Raw genomic sequence first — 24,174 nt, 5'->3', positions numbered from 1 at the left:
CAGCAGGAGAGCCGGGGCAGGAGCTCTGTGTGCCTGGCAGCGAGGGCAGCAGCGAGGGCAGCAGCGAGGGCAGCAGCGAGGGCAGCAGCGAGGGCAGCAGCGAGGGCAGCAGCGAGGGCAGCAGCGAGGGCAGCAGCGAGGGCAGCAGCGAGGGCAGCAGCGAGGGCAGCAGCGAGGGCAGCAGCGAGGGCAGCAGCACCTCTGCTGCCAGACTCAGCCCCACACACCCCTGCCTTTGCCTGCAGGCAGACGGCAAGCTCTCCTGACCAGGCACTGCTGCCCATGGGCACTCACGCTGCAGCAGGCACAGCAGCCCTGTGCCAGCGTGATCCAGTTTCTCCCATTGCGGTAAGTGGCAGCGCCTGCCGACCCTCCTTCATCGACCTGGCGGTAGTTGGTAATTCTGGGGGTTCAGCCTGCACCTTCGTCTGCTCGCACGCCATCAGGAGCTTTAGATTACCTGTCTGCCTGCATGCACCGCAGGCGTCAAGGAGATAAGGAAAGAAGCCTCTATCTTTGGGAAGACAGATTTGGCCTAATCAAAGTGGCTGCAGCATCCCAACAGCCCAGGCTGCAGCAGAGGCTGCCGGGCTCCTTTGTTAATGGCAGAATCGGCACAGCAGCGGCAGCAGCTTTGGCGGGTGGCTGCAACGCAGGGAGTGCTGGGGCAGGCGGGAGGCAAGCGCCAGCCGGGGCATCCCAGGGCTGGCCCGGCTCCGTGCCAAGGGAGGACATGGCTCCGGGAGACCTGCCCGAGCTGCCTGGCCTTTGCATTTCACTCGCCTGAGCCCAGGAGTGGAGCAGCCTGTGCTCCAGAGCATATCCTTCACGTCGCACCAGCGGTGCTGGCCAGCACGCGGAGGCAGTTATGCTCATTATGGCTATTGATTGCCCCGTTTCACCTGCCGATGGAGCCTACGATAAGGCTGAGATGAACCATCTGTTGGGGTTCATTGCTCTGCTCAGTCCCCTCTCCTTGCTGCCTCGGTCCCTGCCGTGCCATCCATCTCACCCTTCAGAGGACCTCATTCGAGGCAGGGAACACGATAAAAAATTGAACTATACTCTGCAAATAAATCAAGGCAGCATCTTTTTAAAGAAAAGCTTCTTGCCTGTCCCCAGCTGGTTTGGAGGAGTAGCTCTGTCAGCACAAAGCATCCCTGAGCATGGGTTCTCCATACCAGGGCAGTGCCACATGCAGTTCCCAAGCACCTGCCCCACAAAGAGCCCCCTCCCCCGCCACAGTCAGCCACCCCCTCGCCTGACCTCACAGATGCACAAGGGCTCGTAGTCTTCACAGTCATCCCTGCCGTGGGCGCTGCAATGCCTCCCTGCTCCTGGGCAGCTGGCACATCCCCCCAGCAGTCCACCCCGGGGGGGGGGACGGCAGATCTCAGCCACATCCCCTGCCTTCGAGGAAATCCTTACATCTCCCTGCAGAGCAGGCTGAGCCTGCAGCTCTGCCCCCGGGAAGCCCTATGCACAAGCCAAGCCTATCCACCTGGGCCTGGCTTTATTGCAAAGTGGGTCCAGCTGCTCCCACAGACCCTTAAAGGGGGCTTGTTCCCAAGAGCAGGGCATCCTCAGAGCTGGCACAGAGCTGGGGATGTGCAGAGGCTGGGGTGCTGGGGGGGGGGGTATGCAGGATCAGTCCCAGCCCTCAGGGAGGGCTCGGGCCAGATGTCTGCAGCAGAAGCAGCTCCAGGCAGGATTAGCCAGTCCCAGCACACCGTCAATCCGCCTAAGCCCGTCACACAGGCAGAGCACGGGGGCTGAATGCCACCATTAATAGCATCTGCATAAGCTTCTCAGGGTTTCTACCATAATCAGATCGCTAAAACCTTCAGGACGGTAACTACTGAACTTGAGCAATCAAGCCACCATCCTCCGGCAGCCTGGGAACATGTGCTTGCAGCGAGGCAGTGATAGCATCAGCATTAGTAATGGGAACCCGGCGATACAGCTACTCATGGTTTAGCTCTTTCAGGAGCACAGCAGCAAAATGAGTGCTTTATGATTATTTCAGCATCCTTTTATCAAGCATTTGCAGTTCCCTAATTCCTCTAAGCCCCTCTGGCTGAGATATTGGCAGTAATCAGATTTGCCTGGCTCGCTCCAGCCACGGCACCTCTGGAGCAGCATATGTGTGTCTGCCGTCGTTGTCCACAAGACACAGTCCCGTCTCCCCGGGTGGGGCTGCGGGGTTGCTGGGGACCCTCTCTCATGGGGATGAAGATTTGGGGTTGGGGAGGCCATGGCGTGTGGGTCTCTGCACCCGGGGGCCCGGGGCTGAGCCTCCCATGGAAACTACATAGCTGTGCAGCGTGGCCCCGGGAAGGGATGTGGGGACTCAACGTGCTCCAGGGGCTGCCCAGACACACTCTGCTCTGCCGGCAAGGTGCCTGTGATGAGAGCTGCTGATTTTCCTGCGTGCTGGGGCTGAAGTTGCAGCGATCACAGTCTCTGGGGTTGTTTCTGAGGAGGTGGCTGCAGCCCCAGGCACCATCCCCAGGAGCTAAGCTAACAGGTAGTGGCTCCTGCCCTGCCCTGAGCACAACCCTTTGGGCTGCAGGTATCCCGCAGCCGAGGTCTCACCTGGATCCCGGTGTGGTACCGTGCTGGCACCAGTCCTGCTGACCCAGCGCAGCCCCGTAGGGAGTCCCCAGCTGGCCTGTCCCCGGGGACATCACGGGTCCCTGGGGCCATCCCGGGGCCTCAAGCGTGGGCAGCGGCATAGGCAAGGGGCTTTGCTGTCAGCTTCTCTCGGCGCTTTGAACACCGCGCTTCCCCCTCCTGCTGCTCCACAAAGGCTTTTGGGGCTGGAACAAGCTCTTTGCTGTGCCCTTAATTGAAAGCCCCTTGATTGCTGGGGACTCCCTGCTGCGAGGGCAGCACAGGCACCAGCACAGCCACAGGTGCTGCTGGCGGGGAAGGTCTGACAGCACCATGGGTTTCAGCGCGGGTTTTTGTCTACAAATTCAAGGTCCAGAAGCTGAAAGTGTCATCTTCCACTGTGCCGGTGCTGGGTCAAAGGCAGAGTCTGGGGGTGCCCCGTGCCTGGGAGCACAGCCGGGCTCCCCTTGGTGGGGACGTGGGGATGCTGGCACTGTGGCCACTGGGCAGCGGAAAACTGCCTGAACGCACCGTGTCCCTGCCCTGTGCAAAACACAGCCAAGCTGCTTTTTGAGAGGGACCACTGAAAAGCCAGTTTCACTTTTATGGAGAACAAGAGCTGATAGCATATGAAATTGTGGCAAAGGGGAGAGCTTGAGCTCACATTTAATTAGTTTTCTTTTGTTCGCCTGGCCTTGCAATCTCATTCACTCTTTTGCTTAATACATTACAGTTTGCTCGGTTAATGCGCCTGGGCTGTCACGGCAAATTCCAGGCCACAACCCAAATCTGTCGCTGCGTGCTCACAGATCACGAGCAATAAGCAGATTTATTTCTGAGTAGCGGGAAAACAAAATTCTTCAAAAGAGTAAGAGAAAACTATCCTAAATGGCAAAAAAAGGGCTGTTTGCACCTGAAAAAATATTGTCAGAACAATTAGTTATTCTTTGTATGGGCAGAAGGATTGCATGGGTAACAGAGCACAGACCCCAGTTATGTTGGTCTTTGAGGTCATTAATTTTTCTTGCTCTGATGGCAAGTTTCAGAGAGGCATTTGTACTCATTTGTGTATATTTAAGGAAACTTTTGGTGCCAAGGGCCCTCTGTGAGCAGCTGACAGTGCTGCTCAGGTGGGCGGGTGGCTGGTGCCCTGCAAGCACCCAGGTCAGTGCTGGGTCTGGGCGAGGGGAGCTGCTTTGGCTGCCCCTGCCCTTGCCGTGCCTGCCCTGCCGCCCCTCCTGCCCCGCTGCCTCTCGAGAGCTCCGTGCCATCACCCCAGCCCTGGGGACTGGGGCTGTGTCCCCACTGCCAGCCCTGGCCGGCGCAGAGCCCGCACACTCCCACATGCAGCACGGTGTGCTCAGCACCCGTGCCCTGCAGAGGAGCCAGCGCTTCCGACGGCGGCTAAGTATAAATCGTGGGGGAGTGAAAGCTGGTTGGAGACGTCCTCCCCGGAGCTGAGCTGCCTTCCTCGGTGTTTACATGCCAGTATCTAGGCAGATCCCAGAATAGACCTGAAGATGAGCTGTCGTGTTGCATTAAGATCACTTGTGCTCCAAACTGTTCCGGACGTTTCTGTCCCACCTTGCAGGAGCAGCCGCCTATGCCAACGCCGCTGTGCAGAGCGCAGTGCCCCGGGTGCCGCGTTGTGCCCAGCTGTGGGGGCCGCTTGTGGAAGCTTTTGTGGATTTAGAGAAGCCTTTCCAGTCTCGAACTGCCTGCGGAGTGCTCCTGATCAAGATACAAGATAAACCCCTTGTACATCTTGATAGCATTTTCTTCCTCTGGAGCTGGTTTAGCAGATTAGATCAAGGTCAAACGTGACCATTTCTCTTCCACCAGCTCAGTGTCTCTGGATCGATGGCTTGTGCAGAACAGGATGGATTTGGGCAGCCAGGAAAGGTCCTGCTCCACCTGCCCCGGCCCCCAGCTGAGCATCCCGTGGGGCCGGGGCGATGGCGGGGAGCATGGGCATCCTGCAGCACTGGGTGACTTTAAACAGCCTCGTCCTGTGCTGTGAGTGAGCAGCAGAGAGTAAGAGCCTGGCTATGAGAGCACCCCAAGCAACCGTCCTCTGCTGACAACATTTCCTGCCTGCCATTATGATAATATTTTTGCTACTGCAATTCAGAGTAAATCCACAGAATTTATTATAAATCACTGGTGGTTTATTTAGCACTCCAGTGGCATTAGGTGGCCAGGCTACATCGCTGTGGTCCTGGGAGGGGAGAGGGGCTGCAGAGCTTCCAGCGATGAGTGCGAGCCGCAACCCCCCCGTGCTCCTGGGCTGGCTCCTGGATAGAAATCCACCAAAGGTACTTGGGCAATTTCAAATCTCATCTCTCACCATGATTACCCCGTAGTCCTTGGAGGTGGGAGAATGGCTGTTTGCGTTCAGATGAGTATGGAAAGCATCTTACCAAAGCCCGCCCTTATCCTACTATCAATTACGGAAACCTACTGCAATCCTTCCTTAAGGATGAGGATACTTGGTTCTGCTTCTGCTGCTCTTTGCTTTTCCTAAAGCTTCGTCCACCCTGGAGAGGCCGTCGGCAGGGGAACTCACCTCTGCGGGCAGCAACAGCCCCTCCATGTGCGGGGGCCTCTGCCCCCCCGGGAGGGAAGAGCTGATGGCTCCCTTCCCTTCCTGAGATGGGCACTGGGCACAAGTGAGTGGAAGAAAGCCATCTGAGCAGGGAAGGGAGCAGGCACTGGGCTGTGCTGGGGCCATGGGGGGTCGTGGGGCAGCACCGAGGCATGTGGGGTGTGACCAGGGTCTGGCAGCGCCAGGGAGGCAGCAGGCAGGGCTGGCAGCCCGCATCTTGGGGACATGCTGGGGCACAGCTCCAGTTTGGGGGTGGCGATGCAATCTGGAGTTAAGCTTGTTAATCACTTCTTTTTCTGGTAATGTGGAATATGTCCTTATTAATCACCGATGCCAGGGCCCCCCTGTGCCTCCGTCTCCCCACTCCAGCCTGGCTGCATTCTTCGCTTCCCTGAAATACACGTTTGCCCTTTACAAACTAAAGCATATTAAGTATCTCATTACAGAGTCACTATACAGAGTGTTTTATTTCATGCTTTGTTAAGGACAGAATCGTTTAAATGCATCCTGGCAAAGGATCTAGTAAGAAATTAGTCAACTTTCTGAAAGCGTAAAATATGGTTTAACAGCAACATCCGTTAAGAATTAGAGTTCACATGACAAATAACCCGGGGATGCTGTTTTGCTGTTTCTGGTAATACACCGGCTTTAAGGACTCAGGTTCCTGTGGGAGCACCCTGACTGTACCACCGTGAGCTGGTGTCCCACCGTGTCCCACCAGCCAGCGAGCCCCCTCCCCTCACCTCCCAGGGCTGTGCTGCCTCCTCCTTGTCTGACAGCCCCATCTTCTCCTGTAATGGAGAAACCGTTTTGCTGCAGAGCACTAAAACTGATGAGCTGAGCTGCAGCCAGACCAGCGGCAGTGGGAGAGCAGCCGCCAGCCACCCATCCCGGGCTTGGGCTGGGAGAGGAAGCCTAAAGCACGTGAGAGCCCTGCAAAACTTGCCTGGGAAGGAGAGTTGATGCTGGCACTGCCTTGGGGACCAATTCCCCCGCATCACCCCACAGCAGGATGCCCATGGCCCCATGGCAGGATGCCCATGGAGGACAGGCTCAGCCCGGGGTTGGGATGGAAAGGGAAGCAGAGACACTCAGAAATGAGTGGAGGGTGTGGGGGCTCCTGGGCTGCCCCCCTAGCAGCGTGCGTGGGGACACCGAGGCACCCAGCCTCCCCGGGGGGAGCCGGGGGAGATTATTCAGAGCCGACACAAGTCGGTGGTTGCAGACGATGTGTGTGAAATGTCTCCTAATGTGCTAAGGGAATCAGCTAATGAATTTGCTGAACCACTGCTAATTAAAGAATTAATTTTTTAAGTCACAGAAAACATAATGGGAGAGACCAGGAAGACCTCCGTAGCCGGGACTGGCTTGCTTGTGGCTGGGTCCATGGCTCAACCGGCTGACAGCAGGACACAGCGACTTGGGACAGGCACAGGCAGGGCCCCGGCTGTCCCAGGGAGCTGGGGCTAAGGACCAACGCGGGTAACAGCAGCCCATGCAAGGGCTCGAGGGGACGGAGGAGCAGCAGCAGCTCAGGGACTGTCCTGGCACAGCCCAGGGAGAGGAGAGGCGAGCCTGCCTGCAGGGGAGGGGAAGGCTCCTGCACTCCTGCAGTGCACTCACTGCACAGACCTGGACAAAAATACATCTCCAGCCTCAGACAAGCAGATCTTGGAAACGCCATCCTTCAGGCTAACTCTCCCAACATTTGCCTTTCCCTGTTGTGTTGCCTTATCTTTGGTTCTGGCCAGAAACCTCTTCGATTCTCCAAAAGATGGAGCAAAGTCAACTTTCAGCAAGCTGCTTGTTTCCCTCGGCGCAGGCTGCTTGTGCCCATCCCTCCTGCCCCGCAGGCAGCGGCTGCCCCGTTAACGGCTGGGGATATCCCCCATCCCACGGCACATTCCCCAAGGCTGACGCTGGGCTGCTTTTGCTGCAGAGAGACCATTTGGAGCAGTGACCACTGCTTATCCTTGCACAAGCTGCAGCAAGAAGAATAACTGCTTGGTTATACAGGGAGCCGGCAGGGACCACTGGGGCATTCAAGACTGCCACTCCGTTGCCACTGTGAGTCCCTTTTCTCCCTGGCACCTGTGGAGGTGACAGTGCTGGGGTCCCTGGTCCATCCAGGCGAGCGCTCGTACTTTACAGTGTATGAGTCCGAGTCCTACAAAGCCGCTGATCCCGCATATCCAAATAACGCAGGGGCTGAGCGTTATGCATGCAAGTCACCTCCGAGTGAGCGCGCAACTCTGCAGAAAGCAGAGCGGGTACCCGAGTGTTTCCAGGATCAGCACTTAAATGTGTAATGAGAGGCAACAGCTGGATGGCACAAACACAGTGGGGGAGCCGCAGCGCGGCCAGGGATCATGAGCAGCATAACAAGCAGCCACGCTCTGCGGCGTCACCACCGAGGCGGGTTTAAGGTCTCCTACAACTTTCTTCTCCGTCAGGAGTCCTCCGTGCACAATACTGGGCAGGGTAGGGGGGAGCGTGGCTGACGGTGGTGTTCATGTGCCGACGCGGGGCAGGAGGAGCACAGGGTCCCCCAGCCTGGGCAGCACCGCAGAGCAAAGCCAGGCACGCTTATCGATGCTCGCCTGCTTTCCCATCCTCTGCCCAATTCTGCCTCGGCGCTCATGCAATTGCCTGCAATGAGATTACGATTCTGTGCTTAGGGCTGAGGAGCTAAAGCAGCCCGTACCAGCAGAGCCCTTGTAAAACCGCTGCTGTGCCAGAGCAGTGCTGTGCCGGGCTGCACCACAGCGTGCCCAGCACGGTGCTCGCCAGCTGTGCGGCAGCAAAACTAATGCTAAGGCATCAGAAGCAGAAGTTGAAAGGCATTAAAATCACAGTGTGAGGTAAACGGCGGTTGGACTCCAGGGGAACGGTACTCCCCCACAGCAATCACCTGGCAGTGTCCCTGTGTTTCAGGTTTCACATCCAAAAGCTCCATTCTTCCTTTTCATTCCAGTCCTACCTTCATTAGTAGAATTTGAAACGCAAAAAATCAAGTGAAATTTAATGCAAGCGTTGTGCTTTTATTTAAAGTATCTGTAACACTAATTGTAATGAAGTGCCCAGGGCAAGCCAGAGGTTTACCATGCTTTGCTGGAGTCTGCTTGGGAAAGTAACCCTGGCTGCTGCTCCAGTCCCCCATCCCACAGAAACCTGGCATCGTAGCGGGCACACGTCCCGGCTGCCCCTGCGGGCACGTCACAGCAACTCGAACCACTTTTTGGAGCAGGTCAGTGCCTTCGTTTGCTGTTGCAAAGGGGAGCACCTGCCCAGGCAGCCCCATGCCCAGCCGGGCGCCTGCCCACGCCGCGGGCAGACACCCTGTGTTTTGGGGACTCAGGTTCCAAACCCTCCCGGGGGAGCTGAGGGGGCTGGAATTACAGTCCTTAAGTACGGCGCATTAAACACCTTCCCTGGCAATTGCTGTTTCCATGGAAAATGTTGACTCTCTGCCTCTTGGAGCTTTCTGCAGCATTTTGCAGAGCCGTAGCGCTGCTTACAGCTTATTTTACACCATGGACCGCAGCCCAATCAGACCCGTTGGTGGTGAATAAATCTGTATTTCATGCAATTAAACTCCCTGGCTGAAGCGGTGGCGGTGTGGCTTTGATTACTCTTTCTTTCCCGCGCATTGCTTTGCCCAACACAAAAGGTTAGTGGCTGCCTAAGGAGAGACTTTGCAGAGGTGGGTGGTGTTTTGCCATGGGAGGCCGGAGGAAGCCGGTTAATCGGCGTCTGTTCCCCGCCAGGCAGCAGCGTGGGGAAGACAATGGGAAAGAGCTGTGGCCTAATCAGGCGCTTTGAAATAGGCATATTTGCTGATGACAATTGCAAAAATAAAGGCTTTTCACAGAGACCGAGCCAGAGCAACAAACTCAGCAGGAGTGAGTGAACCTCCCTGAACAAGTGACCTCTAGATAAAGAGACCAAATAGCAGCTCTGAAACAGTGAGATAAGGCCACTGAGTTTCAACAGAAACCCAACTTTCAGAGAATCGGTGCAGGCTCATTATTGTTTTCCCATAATCAGTCTGTTTGGGAGAGCGGCAGGCGTTCAATCAGCCGCAGCTCCCTGGGGGGCTGATTTTGTGCCGCCGGCACAGCTATAATTTCATGCCCAGAATTGCCCGAGTCCCACTTTTCCCCATTTTTTTGCAGACAGTGGATCAGGGGCAGCGCTGGTCCCCGCCAGCCCGGACCCTCTCGCTGCAGACGAGCTGGTGGACAAGACGGTCGGCGGAGCTGGGGAGCTCAGGCATGCCATGGGTTCGGCCAGCGGAGCCAGGGAGCTCGGGCAGGCCACTGCCCTCAACCTGCTGCCAGCGGTGGAGGACGGTGCCGAGCCGGTGGCGGAGGAGACGACGCTGCTGGTGCGGAGCCACGTCCTGCCAACCCCCACCGCCACCCCCGACGCTGATGCAAAACAAACTTTCCCTGTCAAGAAAAAGCCACCTACGCTAAAGCAAGTAAATACGGCAAGGAAGCACCCGAGGCCCAAGCCCACCCTGCCAGGGCCCCCCATGGCTGCCTCCTCGGCCAGCCCACTGGGGTCCGGGCTCCCTATCGCCTCCCAAGAACCGCGTGCACCGGCAGAGGCAGCAGCCAGGGCGGGGGACGCGGAGCAGAGCCCCCCTGAGCTGCCCTGGGGGGGCCAGGCCACAACCAGCCACCCCACGCTGCAGATCTCCCCGTCCACCCTGCCGCCGGCGGTCCCTCGGCCCTTCCCTGACAGCATGGGTGATGCTGGCGAGGCTCCGACCGTGGCTCGTGCCGGTGCCACCATTAACTGGACAAACGGCACGGAGAGAGAGGTGCATGGCTCCGCGTCAGAGGAGAGCCAAGAAACAACCACGTCCACCATCATCACCACCACCGTCATAACCACGGAGCCCACCCCAGGTAAGCCGCACCGCCCGCACAGGGCCAGGGAGCATGGGCATGGGGTTACGGCAGCTGATGGGGAGCAGCTCTGCGTGTGGTGCCGGCGGCACTGCCTGAGTTTGTGGGGCTGCCTAAAATCTTCTGCCCTTCAGCGGTGTTGGCCGCTGGAGCAGGAACCCGGGTGCTGGGTTTTAGGGTCGTACCCGGGTGCAGGAGGGAGCTGCCGGGTGAGCCGTTCCCCCGAGGTGATCGCTGACACACATTCCCCCCAGTCCTCTGCAGCATGAGCTTCCACGACCCTGAGGGCTACATCGACTCCACGGACTACCCTCCGCTGCCTGTGCACAGCTACCTGGAGTGCACCTACAACGTCACCGTCTACACGGGCTATGGCGTCGAGCTCCAGGTGAGAAGCGCATCCGGGGGGAGGGGATCACTATGGCCTGACACCCCTGCTCTGCAACAGCAAATGATGCAAAGCACCCACAGCCTTGGGCACAGCTGCCCTGGGCACCTGCACTTGCTTAAAAAACCCCTTCCCAGGGAAAAAAATAGATTTTTCTTAGGCCATGTAATAAATAAACTGTACAAGGGAACTGGTGGATCCTGAATGTCAGTGATGATCAAAGCATTGAAATGCCATGCAATTAATTTAACAAGGAGGCACTGGCAGGCAATTTGCAAAAAAAGGCACTAAGCCTTCGTGGGAAGGGACGAAGTAGCAGCGCTGTCTCCAGTGCGGCCACCAGCCTTCTGCCCTCACTCCCCAGCCTGCCAGGAGGTGTGCAGGCAGCCCTGAGGTGCGCGGGCAGCCCCGAGGCATCTGTGTGGGCAGCCCAAGTCCCCTCTCCAGCCAGCACTTGCTTTGGACGGGTTTTGACAAATGGCTCCTACACCGAAGCAGGGCCACGTCCCTGACAACTGAAGGATAAAACCCACATGGACAAGCAGGCATTTTGCAGCAAACCCCAGCAGCAACAAGTATATATGCTGCAGCAGAGAGCCAGGGGTGAGTTTCTGCAGGAAGGCATCTGTAAATGCTGTGACCTGGCACGAACAGGAGCATGGAGCGGCGGGCACGGCCAGCATGGGTGCAGCACACCGCATGCCAGGGCTGCTGCCGCCATGCCGGCGCTGTGCAAACCCATCAGAGCGGGGGGTCTGGCCCAGGCAGACGTGCACAGTCAGCTCTCCCCAAAACGCCACATCCCACAGCCCAGCAAGGCTGGGAGCAGGGCAGGGGCCTGGACAGGTTTCAAACACCATCAGTCCACGGTCTCCATGCTCTGGTGTGCAATCCTTTCTTGTTCTTGCGTTTTCCCCATGTCACCATTCGCATCCAATTAAAATTCATTAACTTTTAATCTGTGTAATTAAGAATGTGCATTAAAAAGAGTAGTAGTTCCAGCGAGCTTGTTCCTGCCATCCCTCCGGCAGGCACGAGGGGCTGACCTCTGTGGCATGATGTGGAAACGTGCCCCGCTGTGGAGGTTGCCCTGCAAGCCGGCAGAGCCAGGCAGCAGCACAGGGGTGAGCACTGCCATGTGTGTCTGTCAGACACTTTTCCATGGCAGTAACTTTGTCTCCCCAAATCCACAGGGTGCTAAAGACAGGCTGCTCCACTGTAAATTTGCTTCCGTCCATAATCCATCAGGTGACACCATTCCTGACCTCGCTCCATTGTAAACTGAGATTTTAATGGAGCATAAAATTAGCCTCTCCACCCCCTGAGCTTTGCATTTCACTTTGCTGATGCTTCTGAGCATTTCAGACAAATTAAATCACAACAGCAGGTCCGCGCTGGCTGAGCATGGCCTCATCTAGAGCCGGCTGAGCATGCACCATGCAGCCTGTCCAGCAACAGCTCCTGGGGTGGCCGAAATGCCCGTGGGCGGCCGGGCAGGGCTGAGCCACCCCAGCCAGATAGGCACCGGTGGGAGCTGGAGGGGGATGGGTCCTGGGGCTGCAGGCAGCGGTGCTGAGTGCCCCGGAGCTGCTGCCTGCAGCTGAGAGCAGCAAAGTGCCTGCCCGTGCCCTGCCCCAGGGTGGGCAACAGCTCAGCAAAGATTACGGAGGAGGGAAAGGGGCTGCCAGTCCCTGCCCTGCCGCCCCAGACACTGCAGGGCCCCTCCGCAGGTGCCCACGGACGAGGACTGATGTGCTCCAGCATGGCAGCATCAGTGAGTACCCGACCTGCCACTGCAGGCAGCAAGCTCTGCAGAAGACTTTTTAACCATTTAGGCAGCAGCAGCGACATGAATTATGTCCCAAGAAAGCTAGAAACAGCATTTGTGGCAAGCAAGACAACAGATTTATCCCCTCCTTAGTTTGCACAAAGGATGTCACACATGATACATGCTGATGGAGGAGGCAGACAGTGCAGTGCAGAAACATTGTCCATGTTTGCACGCAAACCTGATTTTAAAATGACAAGTCTACCCTGGACATCATCCCTGACCAGTGGGACTGGTGCAGAAAGCTCTAGTCCCACAGCTGGGACTTTTCCCCACCATCACGAACAGGCTTTGCTGTAAGGACCCATGCCCAGCTGCTCCCGACAAGCCTGCAAGACCATCACAAAAGACTGGCAGCCAGGGGAGCTGAATCTGGAGGCATCCCTGCACAAGCTGCCCCTGGCAGGGAGGGAACAGCCAGATAGCAGCCAGCCCCGAACGCAGCATCCCAGCCCCCAGCAGCATCCCAGCCCCTTGCCCCAGTGTTGGGGAAATGGGGCACAGCATGGCGGAAGGGCCAATAATCGTGGGGTTTGGGCTATCTCTAACCCTTGCCTCCCCTCCCAGGTGCCAGGACCCACAGCAGTGCACGGGGAGAGCGTAGGGCCCCAGGGACCATCCCAGCGTCATGCCCCAGTTTCCCCACCTGTAAACCAAGACCAATGGCCTCATTCTGTGCTGCTCTCCAGCTTGCACTTTGGGGAGTAATTAGCACAGACATGCTGGAAGGTGGCAGTCCTAATTCTGTGTTAATTCCTACCAGAAGGGCTGAGACTGGAGGTGACAGGGAGGACTGCTGACTGCCAGGATGCTTCACAGGTCTGGGGCGCAGAGCAAGGGCTGCACTAGCTGGCACGAGGGGCTGACGGATGGCGGGTACCGCTGCTCGTCCCCAATGTGTCAGCCTGGCTGGGGGCAATACCCATACCCAAGCCGGGTGGGACAGCCATTACCTCCCCACTGCTCCCCCTTGTTTTGCCTGGTGCTGATGGAGTCTTTTCCATTGCTTTTTAATTATTTCACATGTATAAGCACTGCAAGCTTCAGTGGCTCTGAGGCTAATTACATCGGGCAGGTGCTGGAGTAACGCAGTGCAACTTCCTCAGCTGCCTCACCATGATGTGGGTAATTGGTTAACATTTAAGTGATTTGGATTTAATTCACAGCTCCTGTAATGGAGATAGGCAGAGAGAGATCTTGCTGGGTGAGGAGGAGTGGGGCTGAGCTCTCATGCCAGGATGGTGTGAGGCAGAAGTGATCCACGAGGGATTCCTTTTTTCACATGGGTTTGCTGGGGCTGAGCTGGGAGCTCTGGAGGCCAGACCTGCTCAGGGATGCTGGTTTGGGAGAAGCCAGGCTGGGCTGGGGAGCAGAGCTGTGCAGGTGCTGTATTGCTCTGTGGTGGGGTGGCCTGGGGAGCTGGGTTGGATGTGCTCTGCGTGGAGCCTGGGCTGGTGCACTCCCCTGTCATGAGTGGTGTATGGTCTCAGCAGGTCCTGCTGGAGGCTTGGCAGGAGGAAGGATGTCCTGGAGAGCATGGGGAAAAGTGTCCCCCAGGATTCAGCATGTGGCAAGGGGAGGGCAGAGCAACTGATGGTGAAGCGCTGCCTGCTACCTCTGTGAATCTTGTTAAAGGCATCTGCAGGAGAAAATAGACACCCCTGGGACAGGAAGGTGCTGACGCTCAATACAGGGACCATGGGAGAGTGCAGTGGTGGCAGGAATGGCTGTGGCATTGTAGCCCTGCCCCAAAATAGAGACTGGGAGTGTAGAGCCCTGGGGCTGCTCCTGCAGGCACTTGGAACCATTCAGGAGGCCACGAGGACCCTCTGCTTCTTTCCCTTGCAGCCTTTGGAGTCAGACCCTTGCTCACTGCAGAGGAAATCTGCCTTCGGCAAGGAGCAGGCACAAAGCCTGGGTATCAGGCATGGTGTCAGGAAAGGCTGCCAGCAAACCTGCTTGGTGCTGGGGGCTACCCAGGGCTATGTGAGAGCTCGGGGTCCCCGCTCAGCTCGCTGCTGGCAGCCCCCAGTGCCCCTTGCAGCATCCTGGAGAGAGCTGTGCCTCAGCCTGCCTGCCCCCGCACCAGCTGGGTCGCACCATCACAGCCCTGGGAGCTGCGGAGCAGCCAGCCCTCCGAACGCTTAGTTAAATTATATTTATTTTTAAAATTCTTGAATCTTCTTGGCAGGAAATAGAATTTCCCTAAAGAGATTTTCTAGTGGGTGAGCAAGGCTGGCAGCCTGAATCAAGGATCCCTCCTGTCTTCCCAACAGACTCTTTAGGAGCTGACATTGGTGCAGTCTTTGATTAAAGTAAGAACTCGTTCTCCCCAGCCCCTGGCAGGAACTCACACATATGGTCCCTCTCACAGCGGCTGACGGTCCCTGGCCTGCGGCCACTGCATCCGTCTGTACCTGCCGGTTACTCCAGAGCGGACTGGGTCCTCTGAGGGTGCCTGCCTACCCAGCACTGGCATGGGGAACAGAGGGTCCTTTGCAATGACATCCCTGCTCTGGGCTCCTCTGAGCCTGGGTTTACAGGAGAGGGAGGCTGATGGTGGAGCCGAGCAGTGTCCCCACCCCACAGCACCCTGCGAAGGGCTGGGGAGATGCCTCAGTGTTCATCATCTCCCTCTCTTCTGCAGAGCTCTGCCTGCTCGAGGTGCTCCTCTGAAACACCTTCCCAGCAGCAGAGCTGAGGAGGGAGAGCAGAGCAGCTCGGCTGCAATCAGCTGCTCAGATGGCACCCCAGAACATTTCTCTTTCTAATTTGCCAGAGTGATTCGATGCTAGATAGCGTGCTTGATGCTAGTCATCACCAGAGGAAGCTAGCTGGGAGCAGGTTTGTCTTTGAGTGATTTCAGAACAAAATGTGTTAGAAACAACCTGGAAATGTCTTTGCAGTGATTCAGACAGAGCTGGGGAAGAAAAACTCTGCCCCAGTGGGAGCTGGGGGGAAGTCGTTAACTTTGTACGTAGCCCACTTAGCGTCCCTGGATCCTGCACTCCAAATAATTCATCCCCAATAACATTTAATTCATTTCATTTATTAATAATTAGATCTGAGCCATCCTACCAGACGCGATGTGTGCAGGCTGTGCTGGGGAGGCACGTTTTTAGGACAAAACCTGGAGAACAAGAAATGACCTGGGGCAGGTCAGGGTCCGGGGCACGCACTTGGCCCATGTTTCTGATGTGCAGCGCCTGTGAGAACTGAGGACTGCTTTTCCCTGCAGTGAGGACCAGAGACTCTCTGCAGTGACCCAGTACCCTGCTGCAAAATAAGGCAATATCAGCTCCTCCTGGGTTAAAAGTGTGGGCTGGGGTGAACCCAGGCATGCTCTGACCCAGCCTGGGGGCTGCTCAGCCCAGCCCTGCAGTGAGGACCGGGCTTTTCCAGGCACCATTCAGGGCTTATGGACCTTTGGGGCAGGCAGGGAGTTACTCAATGGGGTTGAGGTCGTTTCTCCCGAGGAAATCTCGCTTCTTCCAGCAGAAGGTCAGAGAATGCCAAGTGCCACGGGTGGCTCTGTGTGTGGTACCAGTGGCCCTTGGAGCTGGGCACATCACTGCCTCATGCACCAGGTGGGAGAGATGGGCACAGTTGTGGCAACAGCAACAAATCCTTCTAGTCACAACATCGTTGGGAGCGCTTGCAATTGTGGGCTAAGGCTGTGGTGTATGCTAAATATAGAGCCCTGGTCCTCACATACTTAAGGAAACAAATGATCTGATGAGCATCTTTCTGCTGAAATATGAGCCCATTTATTAAGCTAAATGGACATGAAATGCAAATGTGGGGTTAGTTTTCAGCTATTTCCAAATAATAATTAAAGCTTTTTGGGACTGTTCATTAGACGCATTTGCCGTGTGACCCCCCCCTCCACTCCCCAGTGTGGATGAGGGATCCTGGGGAGGATCCCTGGTGCATGGGGTGGATGGTGATTGCTGAGCCCTACAAAAGTACCCCAGTTTGATTGCAGACCTGTGCAGGACAGCCAAGCCCTGGCTGGGATTGGTGAGCCCAGGCCATGGCCATGCTCTGTGCTGTGGTGTCTTGAGGTGCAGGTCTGCTCCCAGGGCTGATGCGGGTGGAGTTGGGTCCCCACCACTACCCTGATGAGCGACTCATGGTACCCCTCCATCTTCCTCCTGTCTAACCCTCACCACCTTTACCCGCGCACCCAAATCCCCAGTTTCAGCAGGGAAGTAGACGTGGGTGAACTTGTGCTGCACAGGAGCATCCAGCTTTGAAATATGTCTCAAGCGAGCGGCTCTAGCTGCCTGCACCTGCTGTCCGGGGGAGGGAGAAGGGGTCAGTGGTCACGGGGGTCTCTCAGGCTTGTGCAGGGCATGGACTGCTCCATCGCCACTGAACAAGGAGCTCCTGTCCCCAGTGAGCTGCCAGTGCTCAGAGCAGTGCAGAGGGAAGGAAGGCTGTGGTGGTGCAGTGCTCTGCAGCTGCGGGTGCTGCGTGTGTAGGGGGCTGGGACATGTCTGCTTTCCCAGCACCCCACCGGGACCCCCGCCTTCGCCCCCGCAGCTCACAGGTCTCTGCTCCCACCCAGGTGAAGAGCGTGAACCTGTCGGACGGGGAGGTGCTCTCCATCCGCGGGGTGGACGGCGATGCCCTGGTGGTCCTGGCCAACCAGACCCTGCTGGTGGAGGGCCAGGTGATCCGCAGCCCCACCAACACCATCTCTGTCTACTTCCGCACCTTCCAGGATGAGGTGGTGGGGACTTTCCAACTCCACTACCAGGGTGGGTGCCTCCCCGCCGTGGGCGCGCAAGGAGGGGTGGGACGGGGCATCAGTCCCGCGGGGCTCAGCCCCAGCGGGCTGCAGCGGGGGAAGGATGCTGGGTTCTGCCCTCGCAGACCAGCTGGGCTCCTGTTCCAATGAGTGCCTGTGCTCAGAGCATTGGCTGGGGTGGGGGTGAGCAGCAGCTCGTGTCGTGCCCCGGGCAGAAGGTTCAATGTGCACCGGCATCCCGGACTCCAGTGCTGGCTGTGCTCCTCACGCCCGCCTTGCCCTGTTTCTGTCCCCATGCAGCAGCTCTTCCTGCACAGACTCAGATGCCAGTCTATTTTTTCCTTGAAGAGTTATAAAAAATAGATGAGTTCAAGCAAATTCTTTTTAAAATAGAAACTAGGTCTGGGGAAAAGCAGTAACAGGTAGAGAAGCTGCTAGCAGTGTGGTGGTTTGTCAGTGCTCTGCGGCCGGCACCCAGCAGCAGGGTCTGTCTGTGGCACCATGGGCACATCCAGCATGTCCTCAGCACTCCCCCCTCGACTGTGGGGTGACTTGGACCAAACAAGCCCTAAGCTCCAAAATGTGTGTGCTTGTTCCAGTGTTTATGCTGAGCTGCAACTTTCCACGGAGACCTGACTTTGGAGATGTCACCGTGATGGATCTGCACTCGGGTGGAATTGCTCATTTTCACTGTCACCTGGGCTATGAGCTGCAGGGTCCCAGGGTGCTTACGTGCATCAATGCATCGAGGCCGCACTGGAGCAGCCCAGAGCCAATCTGCTCAGGTACGGTCCTTGTTAGTTAGCCTCAGTGCTATGAAAAACTAGGATCCCCAAAGAAAAAAAAAATGGGTTGCTTTCTTTGTGCTGCAAGTTGAGTGCAGTCCTGGGAGTGAGTAAAAGCAGTGCTCAGCTCTGCGCACAGTGGAGCCTGAGGTGCTGCAGGTTTTCACATCAGTGGCAACAGAATCTGCCTCCTAATTAGGCAGGTAAGGAAAGGAAATCATAGATTTTATGTGTATGTGTGAGCATATACATGTATGCATAAAACAAAGCAAAGCCAAGCCAGGCAGGAAGTTCATGAATTAAAGACCAGTGAGAAAAGGTGGGCAGGCATCAGCTCGCCATTGAGCAGAGTGCTTCATCCCCTTTGCTGTGCAGAAGCCCCGGGTGCAAATGTCTGCCTGCACTCTGTCTTGCGTCATCTCAGCAGGGCTGTGCTCTATGTTGGCAGCTCCCTGCGGTGGGACGGTCCACAATGCCACCATCGGCCGCGTCCTCTCACCCAGCTACACGGGGAACCAGTCGAGCAGCATGTACTGCGTGTGGGTGATTGGGGCCCCCCCGGGCCAGAAGCTGCACCTCCACTTCGAGAAGCTCCTGCTGGCCGAGAAGGACAGGTGAGGCTCCGGGATCTGCTGGCCAGCAGCAAGGTCTGCGCTAAGCCCATTTCCCTGCACTCCCAGGACTGCGGAGGGCTTTGTTCTGCTCAGGGTGAGGAGCAGGGAGCTTTGCTGGGTGCTAAATATACCAAAGCTTGGAAGTTCCCAGCTGGTCTCAGCTCCCACACGTCGCACCTCCAGCCCTCCTGGTGCCCAGGCTGCGGGTGTCCCAGGAGGCAGCACCGACCCAAGTTCAGGGTGCAGCACGGAGGAGGCTGCCAGCTGGAGGATGGTGGGGATGGGGTCAGAGAAGGGTCCTGGTGCAGAAGAGGAAGTTTCTGATTTAGGGGTTCAAGCGCTCAGAAGGCACGACAGGTCTTGGAGCAAAGAGAGCTGCAAGAGGCAGGCGCAGAGCACCAGCCCCTGCTCTCCCAAGGCCCTGCGCTTCGTGCCAGGGGATCTTGCTGGTCTCCTGATCCCGCTAGCTGCAGGGTGATGCAGTGTGCTGCGTCACACCCATCCTTTCCTCCCCCCAAATACCCAATGCCCAGCACTGCTCAGCACCATGGCGCAAGAAGCTGCAAGTCCCACGCTATCCGCATACGTAACACAAAGCATACGCTTATGATGCTGATGCTTGTGTTTAAACAGCATTAACATTCAGTTTGGTAACAGGCAGTAAAGCAGGTTTATGGCTTGTAGTAAAATCAAAGAATAAAGCCCCTGTTTATGACACAGTAAAAGAGACTTATCTGGTTGGCGAAATTTTGTTTGCACCATTTCTTTAAAATGTCATATTCCAGGATCACCAGACAGCAGGTGCTGGCGAGAAGGGGGGGCCGGGTGATGCTCCAGGGGGTGCACGGGGACACTTCTCCCATGTAACATGCCGCGTTCTCCCACGCAGGATGGTGGTATACAGCGGGGACACGAACCAGTCTGCCATCCTCTATGACTCGATGCGTGCCGACAGCGTGCCCTTCGAAGGGGTGATCAGTGACGGCTCCTCCATCAGAATCGACTTCCTCGCGGAGGAGCCCGCGGCCGCCACGGCTTTCAACATTCGCTTCGAAGGTGATGTGCTCTCATTTCAGTAGCCCTGAGAGCAGCAGGCTGGCCTCCGCCAATGCTCCCAGGTCTCAGGATGTTTGGGCAATTAACAGAGAGACAGCTGCAGGAAGGGTCTCGGCTGCCCCTGGCATCGGCAGAGCCGGTGCTCCGCTGTGCCGCTGTCCCTGCATTGCTGTAGGTGCACAGGGCAACCCAAACTTCACCTGGGGCTGGAGTAGCTTTGGGAAATACATTTGCCTAGCAAGAAATAGGAAAATAGCAGAATCCCATTTGCTCCAACAGAAAGGTTTGTTGCTAAGCTGAGTGTCCACGGGACATGTCTCCGGTGCCTGCCGCGGGGCAGCCCAGGGGCAGTGGGTGCTGTGTACAGCCCCTCCAAACCCAGGCTGAAAAGGCCATCGGTGCCATGGGAATCACACAGCCTGCAGTGACCATCACCACCAAAGGTCCAGTCTGTCCCCTTCCTTCAGTCCCCATAGCATGGCACTGCTGGGCACCGAGCCCACGCCAACCACAGGGACAGGGGCTGTCCTGGCTCCTGGCCTCACTGCAGCGCTTGCTCACCTGGCTGCCTTCCTCCAGACCCGCCAGCAGCTCCTTCAGGGATGAGGTGCTGGGCAAGCCCTGGACAGCTCACACAGATTTGCTCCCCTTGTCATTTAAGTGCATCCTGCTGCCAGGATCAGTCCCACGGGAGCCCCACACCTCTGAGCAAGCTCAATAACGTGCAGTAATCCCAGGGGAGATTGCTCAGCAAATTCAGCAATTGGCAACACAGCGAGTGCATTACTGATGCTGATACACAATGGAAGTGGCGTTTGGTTAAGCCTGCATGGCTCAAGACAGATAAACTGTTGTTAATCCTAATTGCCTGTAAAATATGCCATGGAAGAGGCCATCTGTGCACGGTGGGGATGGAGGGATGGGTTTCTAGCTGGGGACAGCAGCAGAGCCTGGGGCTCACCTAGTAAACCCCCTGAGCTGAGGGGGTGAGGAGCAGAGGAAGGCAGAGCTCCCCGCAGCCGGCCCTGTGCCCCTACGGCTAACGGGGTGTTTCTCTGCCAGCCTTCGAGCGGGGCCACTGCTACGAGCCCTACATCCAGAATGGGAACTTCACCACCTCTGACCCCACCTACAACCTGGGCACCACCGTGGAGTTCACGTGCGACCCTGGGCACTCCCTGGAGCAGGGCCCCGCCGTCATCGAGTGCATCAACATGCGGGACCCATACTGGAATGACACGGAGCCACTGTGCCGAGGTCAGTCCCCGCACCACGGGGTGATGTTGGGCGGTGGGTGCGAACACCCCTGGGAGCCCAGCTGAGCCCTGCCTGCCTCTTGCTCCTGCAGCCATGTGCGGGGGGGAGCTGACCGCCGTGGCTGGGGTGATCCTGTCCCCCAACTGGCCGGAGCCCTACGCGGAGGGGGAGGACTGCATCTGGAGGGTCCACGTCGGTGAGGAGAAGCGGCTCTTCCTAGACATTCAGCTGTGAGTAGTCCAGACCTTGGTGCCTGCCTCTGCCCCACCAGTGCTCATCCCACTTTGCTGCAGTATCCCCACTCCCCTCACCCCAGGGACCCACGCCGTTTCCCTGTTCTCCCCCTCAGAGCTTTCCTAATCCCCTGTGATGTAGTCGGCACCCACAGGGAGGGCCAGGGCAGTACTGAGTACTGCTCCCTGTGTTCAAAGCACTGTTACACCATCCGTTGCATTAGTTAATTGCCCCTGAGATGGCTTCTGAACTCCTCCAGAGTGAAGCCGCAGGGACCGGTGCCACATGCGGCCACGTGCAGCACGGAGTGACGCGCAGCACCGTCACGAGCTGGTTCATACAGGGCTAGGAAAGCCTAGGGGCATCCATGAGCTGGAAACCTCAGCTTAGCCTTTGGTCTGAATGTGATACAGGCACTAAGGGAAGGTGTGGGGCAGGGGGAGTGTCTGCCCAGACCTCCCTCCTGTGCCCTGCCTTCTTTCTCTTGTGGGACCAACGTGTCTTCACAAAATGCATCAGTTCCCCTCCTGACTGCCAGCCTGCTCCTGTGCCATTCAGCGACACGGCTCAGAAAGCCGCAGGGAGCAGAGCAGAGCTGCCCAGCAAGCCCTGGCTGGGCTCTCCAGGCACCGGCAGGCACGGCAGCACTTGCTGCACACGCCAGGGGTCAGAGGGGTAAGGGATTTGATGCCAGGCTAGGAGCCCTTGGCATGGTAATGCTGCTGATGCAAAGGGAATCTCCTTCGATGCTGTTTTGGGTTTTCAAGAGGAGGCCGTGTTTCAAGTATGGGCTTAGTCATAAAGATTTTAAAGCTTTCTGTAAAATCACAAGTCAGAACTCTCAGTACACCTCTCTCAGCTTTGTGGGTGCTTGGGCTGAGCAGAACTGGAGGCCAAGCAACTTGAAGTCATCAAACATAAATGTCACTGGGAAAATCATGTTTGACAGAAAGCAGAGATTTACTACAAATGTCAGCTTGCCATGGGGATTAGCTGGGTGCCTTCCAAGAACATTCTTAATAAAACGTTTGGGGATCGGCTCAAGTGTCTCCAAACAAGGCTGAATCAGACGGGCCGACGTGCAGGGTAGGAGTCCTGCAGCGACTGAGCATGTCCTGGGCCCTCAGGTACTGTGCACGCACAGCCGGCCAGATCCTGCCCGTCTGCAGGAGTCCAGGCCTGGCTGGGAAAGTGACTTCAGCCTCCAACCTGATGGAGACTCCTTCTGCGGGGCCGGGAGCATGCTGGTGCTTCTCGCCCTGCCCTGCTCCCCCACGGCGAAGGGGAGATGCGGTGTCCCTGCCCCCAGCCCTCGCTGCCCCAGCCCCTCCCGCGCAGCCCGGTAGCGGAGCGCTGGGTGCCGGCTGCGCTCCCCGGCACCGGTGAGCCTTGCCGGCACGCAGGATGAGGCAGGACAGCGAACAGGGGAAGGCGACGTCCGTGCCCATCCTTGGGGTTGAGGTGATCAGTTCGCCCACACTACCAGCCCCGAGCGGGCAGCCAGCGGCTGCCGGGGCTGCAAGAGAAAGAGCCTGGCAGCACGGCTGGCAGCCCCGGAGCGATGCTTCCCCGAGCGAGGAGCGGGGAGAAGAGCCCCTTGTCCCCTCCCGCGGCAGCCGCAGCCCTGCTGCAGGCGCGGTGGGCGAAGGCTGCTGCCCGGTGCGGGCCCAGGCTCCGGAGCGGGCTTTGCTGCCTGCCCGGCCTGATCCCAGACCTCCCCGGCGGAGCCGCTCCGGCTCCCCGCGCCATCCGCGGGCCGCCACTGCTCTCTGCTGGCCGCGGGGACGAGCGCGGCGGCGCCGCCGGGCCCGGGCGCTAGGCCGGGCCGGGCCGCTCCCGCCCGCCGGCTCCCGGGGAGGGCCCGGCCCGCTGCCTTCCCAGAGCCGCAGCAAAATGGGGGGGGCTCCTTCGCGGTGGTCCCGGCCTTTTCCAGGCCGTGGGGCCGGGCCCGGGGAAGCGCGTGTCGGCCCGGGCCGGGGCTCCGGCCGCCCTGCCCCACCGGCGGCGGGCGAGGGCTCGCTCCTTCCTGAGGCTCCCGGAGCGCTCTCAGCGGGGAGGATGGAGCCGCGCTGAGTTGCGGGGTTGCCGTCTGAAAAGCAGCACTGCCGACCGGCTGGGGACAGGCGGGGGCTGGCCTCGCTTGAGCCCGGCACCGTCGCGTCCTGCCCGGGCTCCCTGCCCAAGGTGCTCCCTAACCAAGCTCTCCTTTCCAGCCTGAACCTCACCAACAGTGACATCCTCACCGTTTACGATGGGGACGAGCTCACCGCTCACATCCTGGGGCAGTACGTCGGCAGCAGCGGTCCCCAGAAGCTCTACTCCTCCAGCCCCGACCTCACCATCCAGTTCCACTCGGACCCTGCCGGGCTCATCTTTGGGAAGGGGCAAGGATTCATCATGAACTACATAGGTAGGGAGAGCGGGGTGCTGGGCGCATCCCCTGCCCTGCCACTGCAGTGCGGGTGGGGACCGCGACGTGCAGCCGGACCACGTTGTCCAGGTGCTGGGTTTGGAAGCGGGGAGAATTGCTGTGACGCCAGCACTCCTCTCCACATCCCACCGAGCTGCACAAACCCCCAGCCCCACTGCAGGTCTCTGGGTCAGTCAGTTCTGGGGTATCCCTGTACATCTCCCCTCTTTCAGGCTGGTTCTGCAGGAGAGCAGCAGCATTTTTGGTCCTTGTTAGCACTTGTCTGGCCCAGTGCAACTGCGGAGCAGAACAGGGAGAGAAAAATTGCAGGAAAAAAGGGGTGCAGGATCCACATGCGCACACACACACTGTCAGGCACGAAGCTGATGGTACTCGGGCACTGCAGCGAGGTGTCCTCCTAGGAGAGGTCACTGAAGCCTGGATGGGCTCCTGAGGTGGATGTTTCCAGCTCACAGCTCCTTGCTCTGGAGAGACTTAGACTGCATCTGGAGCCATCTGTTTGCATCGTCCTTTGGTGCAGCCATGTCTGCCAGAGCAGGGTGGCTGATGCCCAAGGAAGGGACAAGGACTGGGAAGGGCACTTCTTCCCCACAGCTGCCTGCGGTCTCGCTGCCTATCTCTCCCCCTGCCTGTCTTCCCCTGGCAGACTTCTTCCAAGCGTGTTTTCTTTCCACTGCTGACAGTCCCAGTTACA

The 24,174-nt window shown here is 58.0% G+C and overlaps 1 protein-coding gene across 2 annotated transcripts in view; it reads left to right on the top strand.

Annotated features, from left to right (window-relative positions):
* SEZ6L (seizure related 6 homolog like) overlaps positions 1 to 24,174 on the top strand; it is a 50,017-nt gene that overhangs the window by 20,753 nt on the left and 5,090 nt on the right. For both annotated transcript variants that reach the window (XM_052797450.1, XM_052797449.1), the window contains exons 2-10: positions 9,394 to 10,134; positions 10,389 to 10,522; positions 16,921 to 17,113; positions 17,703 to 17,888; positions 18,337 to 18,502; positions 19,392 to 19,558; positions 20,621 to 20,815; positions 20,907 to 21,045; positions 23,263 to 23,459. In XM_052797450.1, the coding sequence (XP_052653410.1) occupies positions 9,394 to 10,134; positions 10,389 to 10,522; positions 16,921 to 17,113; positions 17,703 to 17,888; positions 18,337 to 18,502; positions 19,392 to 19,558; positions 20,621 to 20,815; positions 20,907 to 21,045; positions 23,263 to 23,459 (2,118 nt within the window). The remainder of the gene's footprint in view (positions 1 to 9,393; positions 10,135 to 10,388; positions 10,523 to 16,920; positions 17,114 to 17,702; positions 17,889 to 18,336; positions 18,503 to 19,391; positions 19,559 to 20,620; positions 20,816 to 20,906; positions 21,046 to 23,262; positions 23,460 to 24,174) is intronic.

Source organism: Harpia harpyja, chromosome 9 (genome assembly GCF_026419915.1).
Source record: "Harpia harpyja isolate bHarHar1 chromosome 9, bHarHar1 primary haplotype, whole genome shotgun sequence".
Classification (NCBI taxonomy): domain Eukaryota; kingdom Metazoa; phylum Chordata; class Aves; order Accipitriformes; family Accipitridae; genus Harpia; species Harpia harpyja.
The sequence above is the reverse complement of the archived record's forward strand: the minus strand, read 5'-3'. Positions and strand labels throughout refer to the sequence as shown.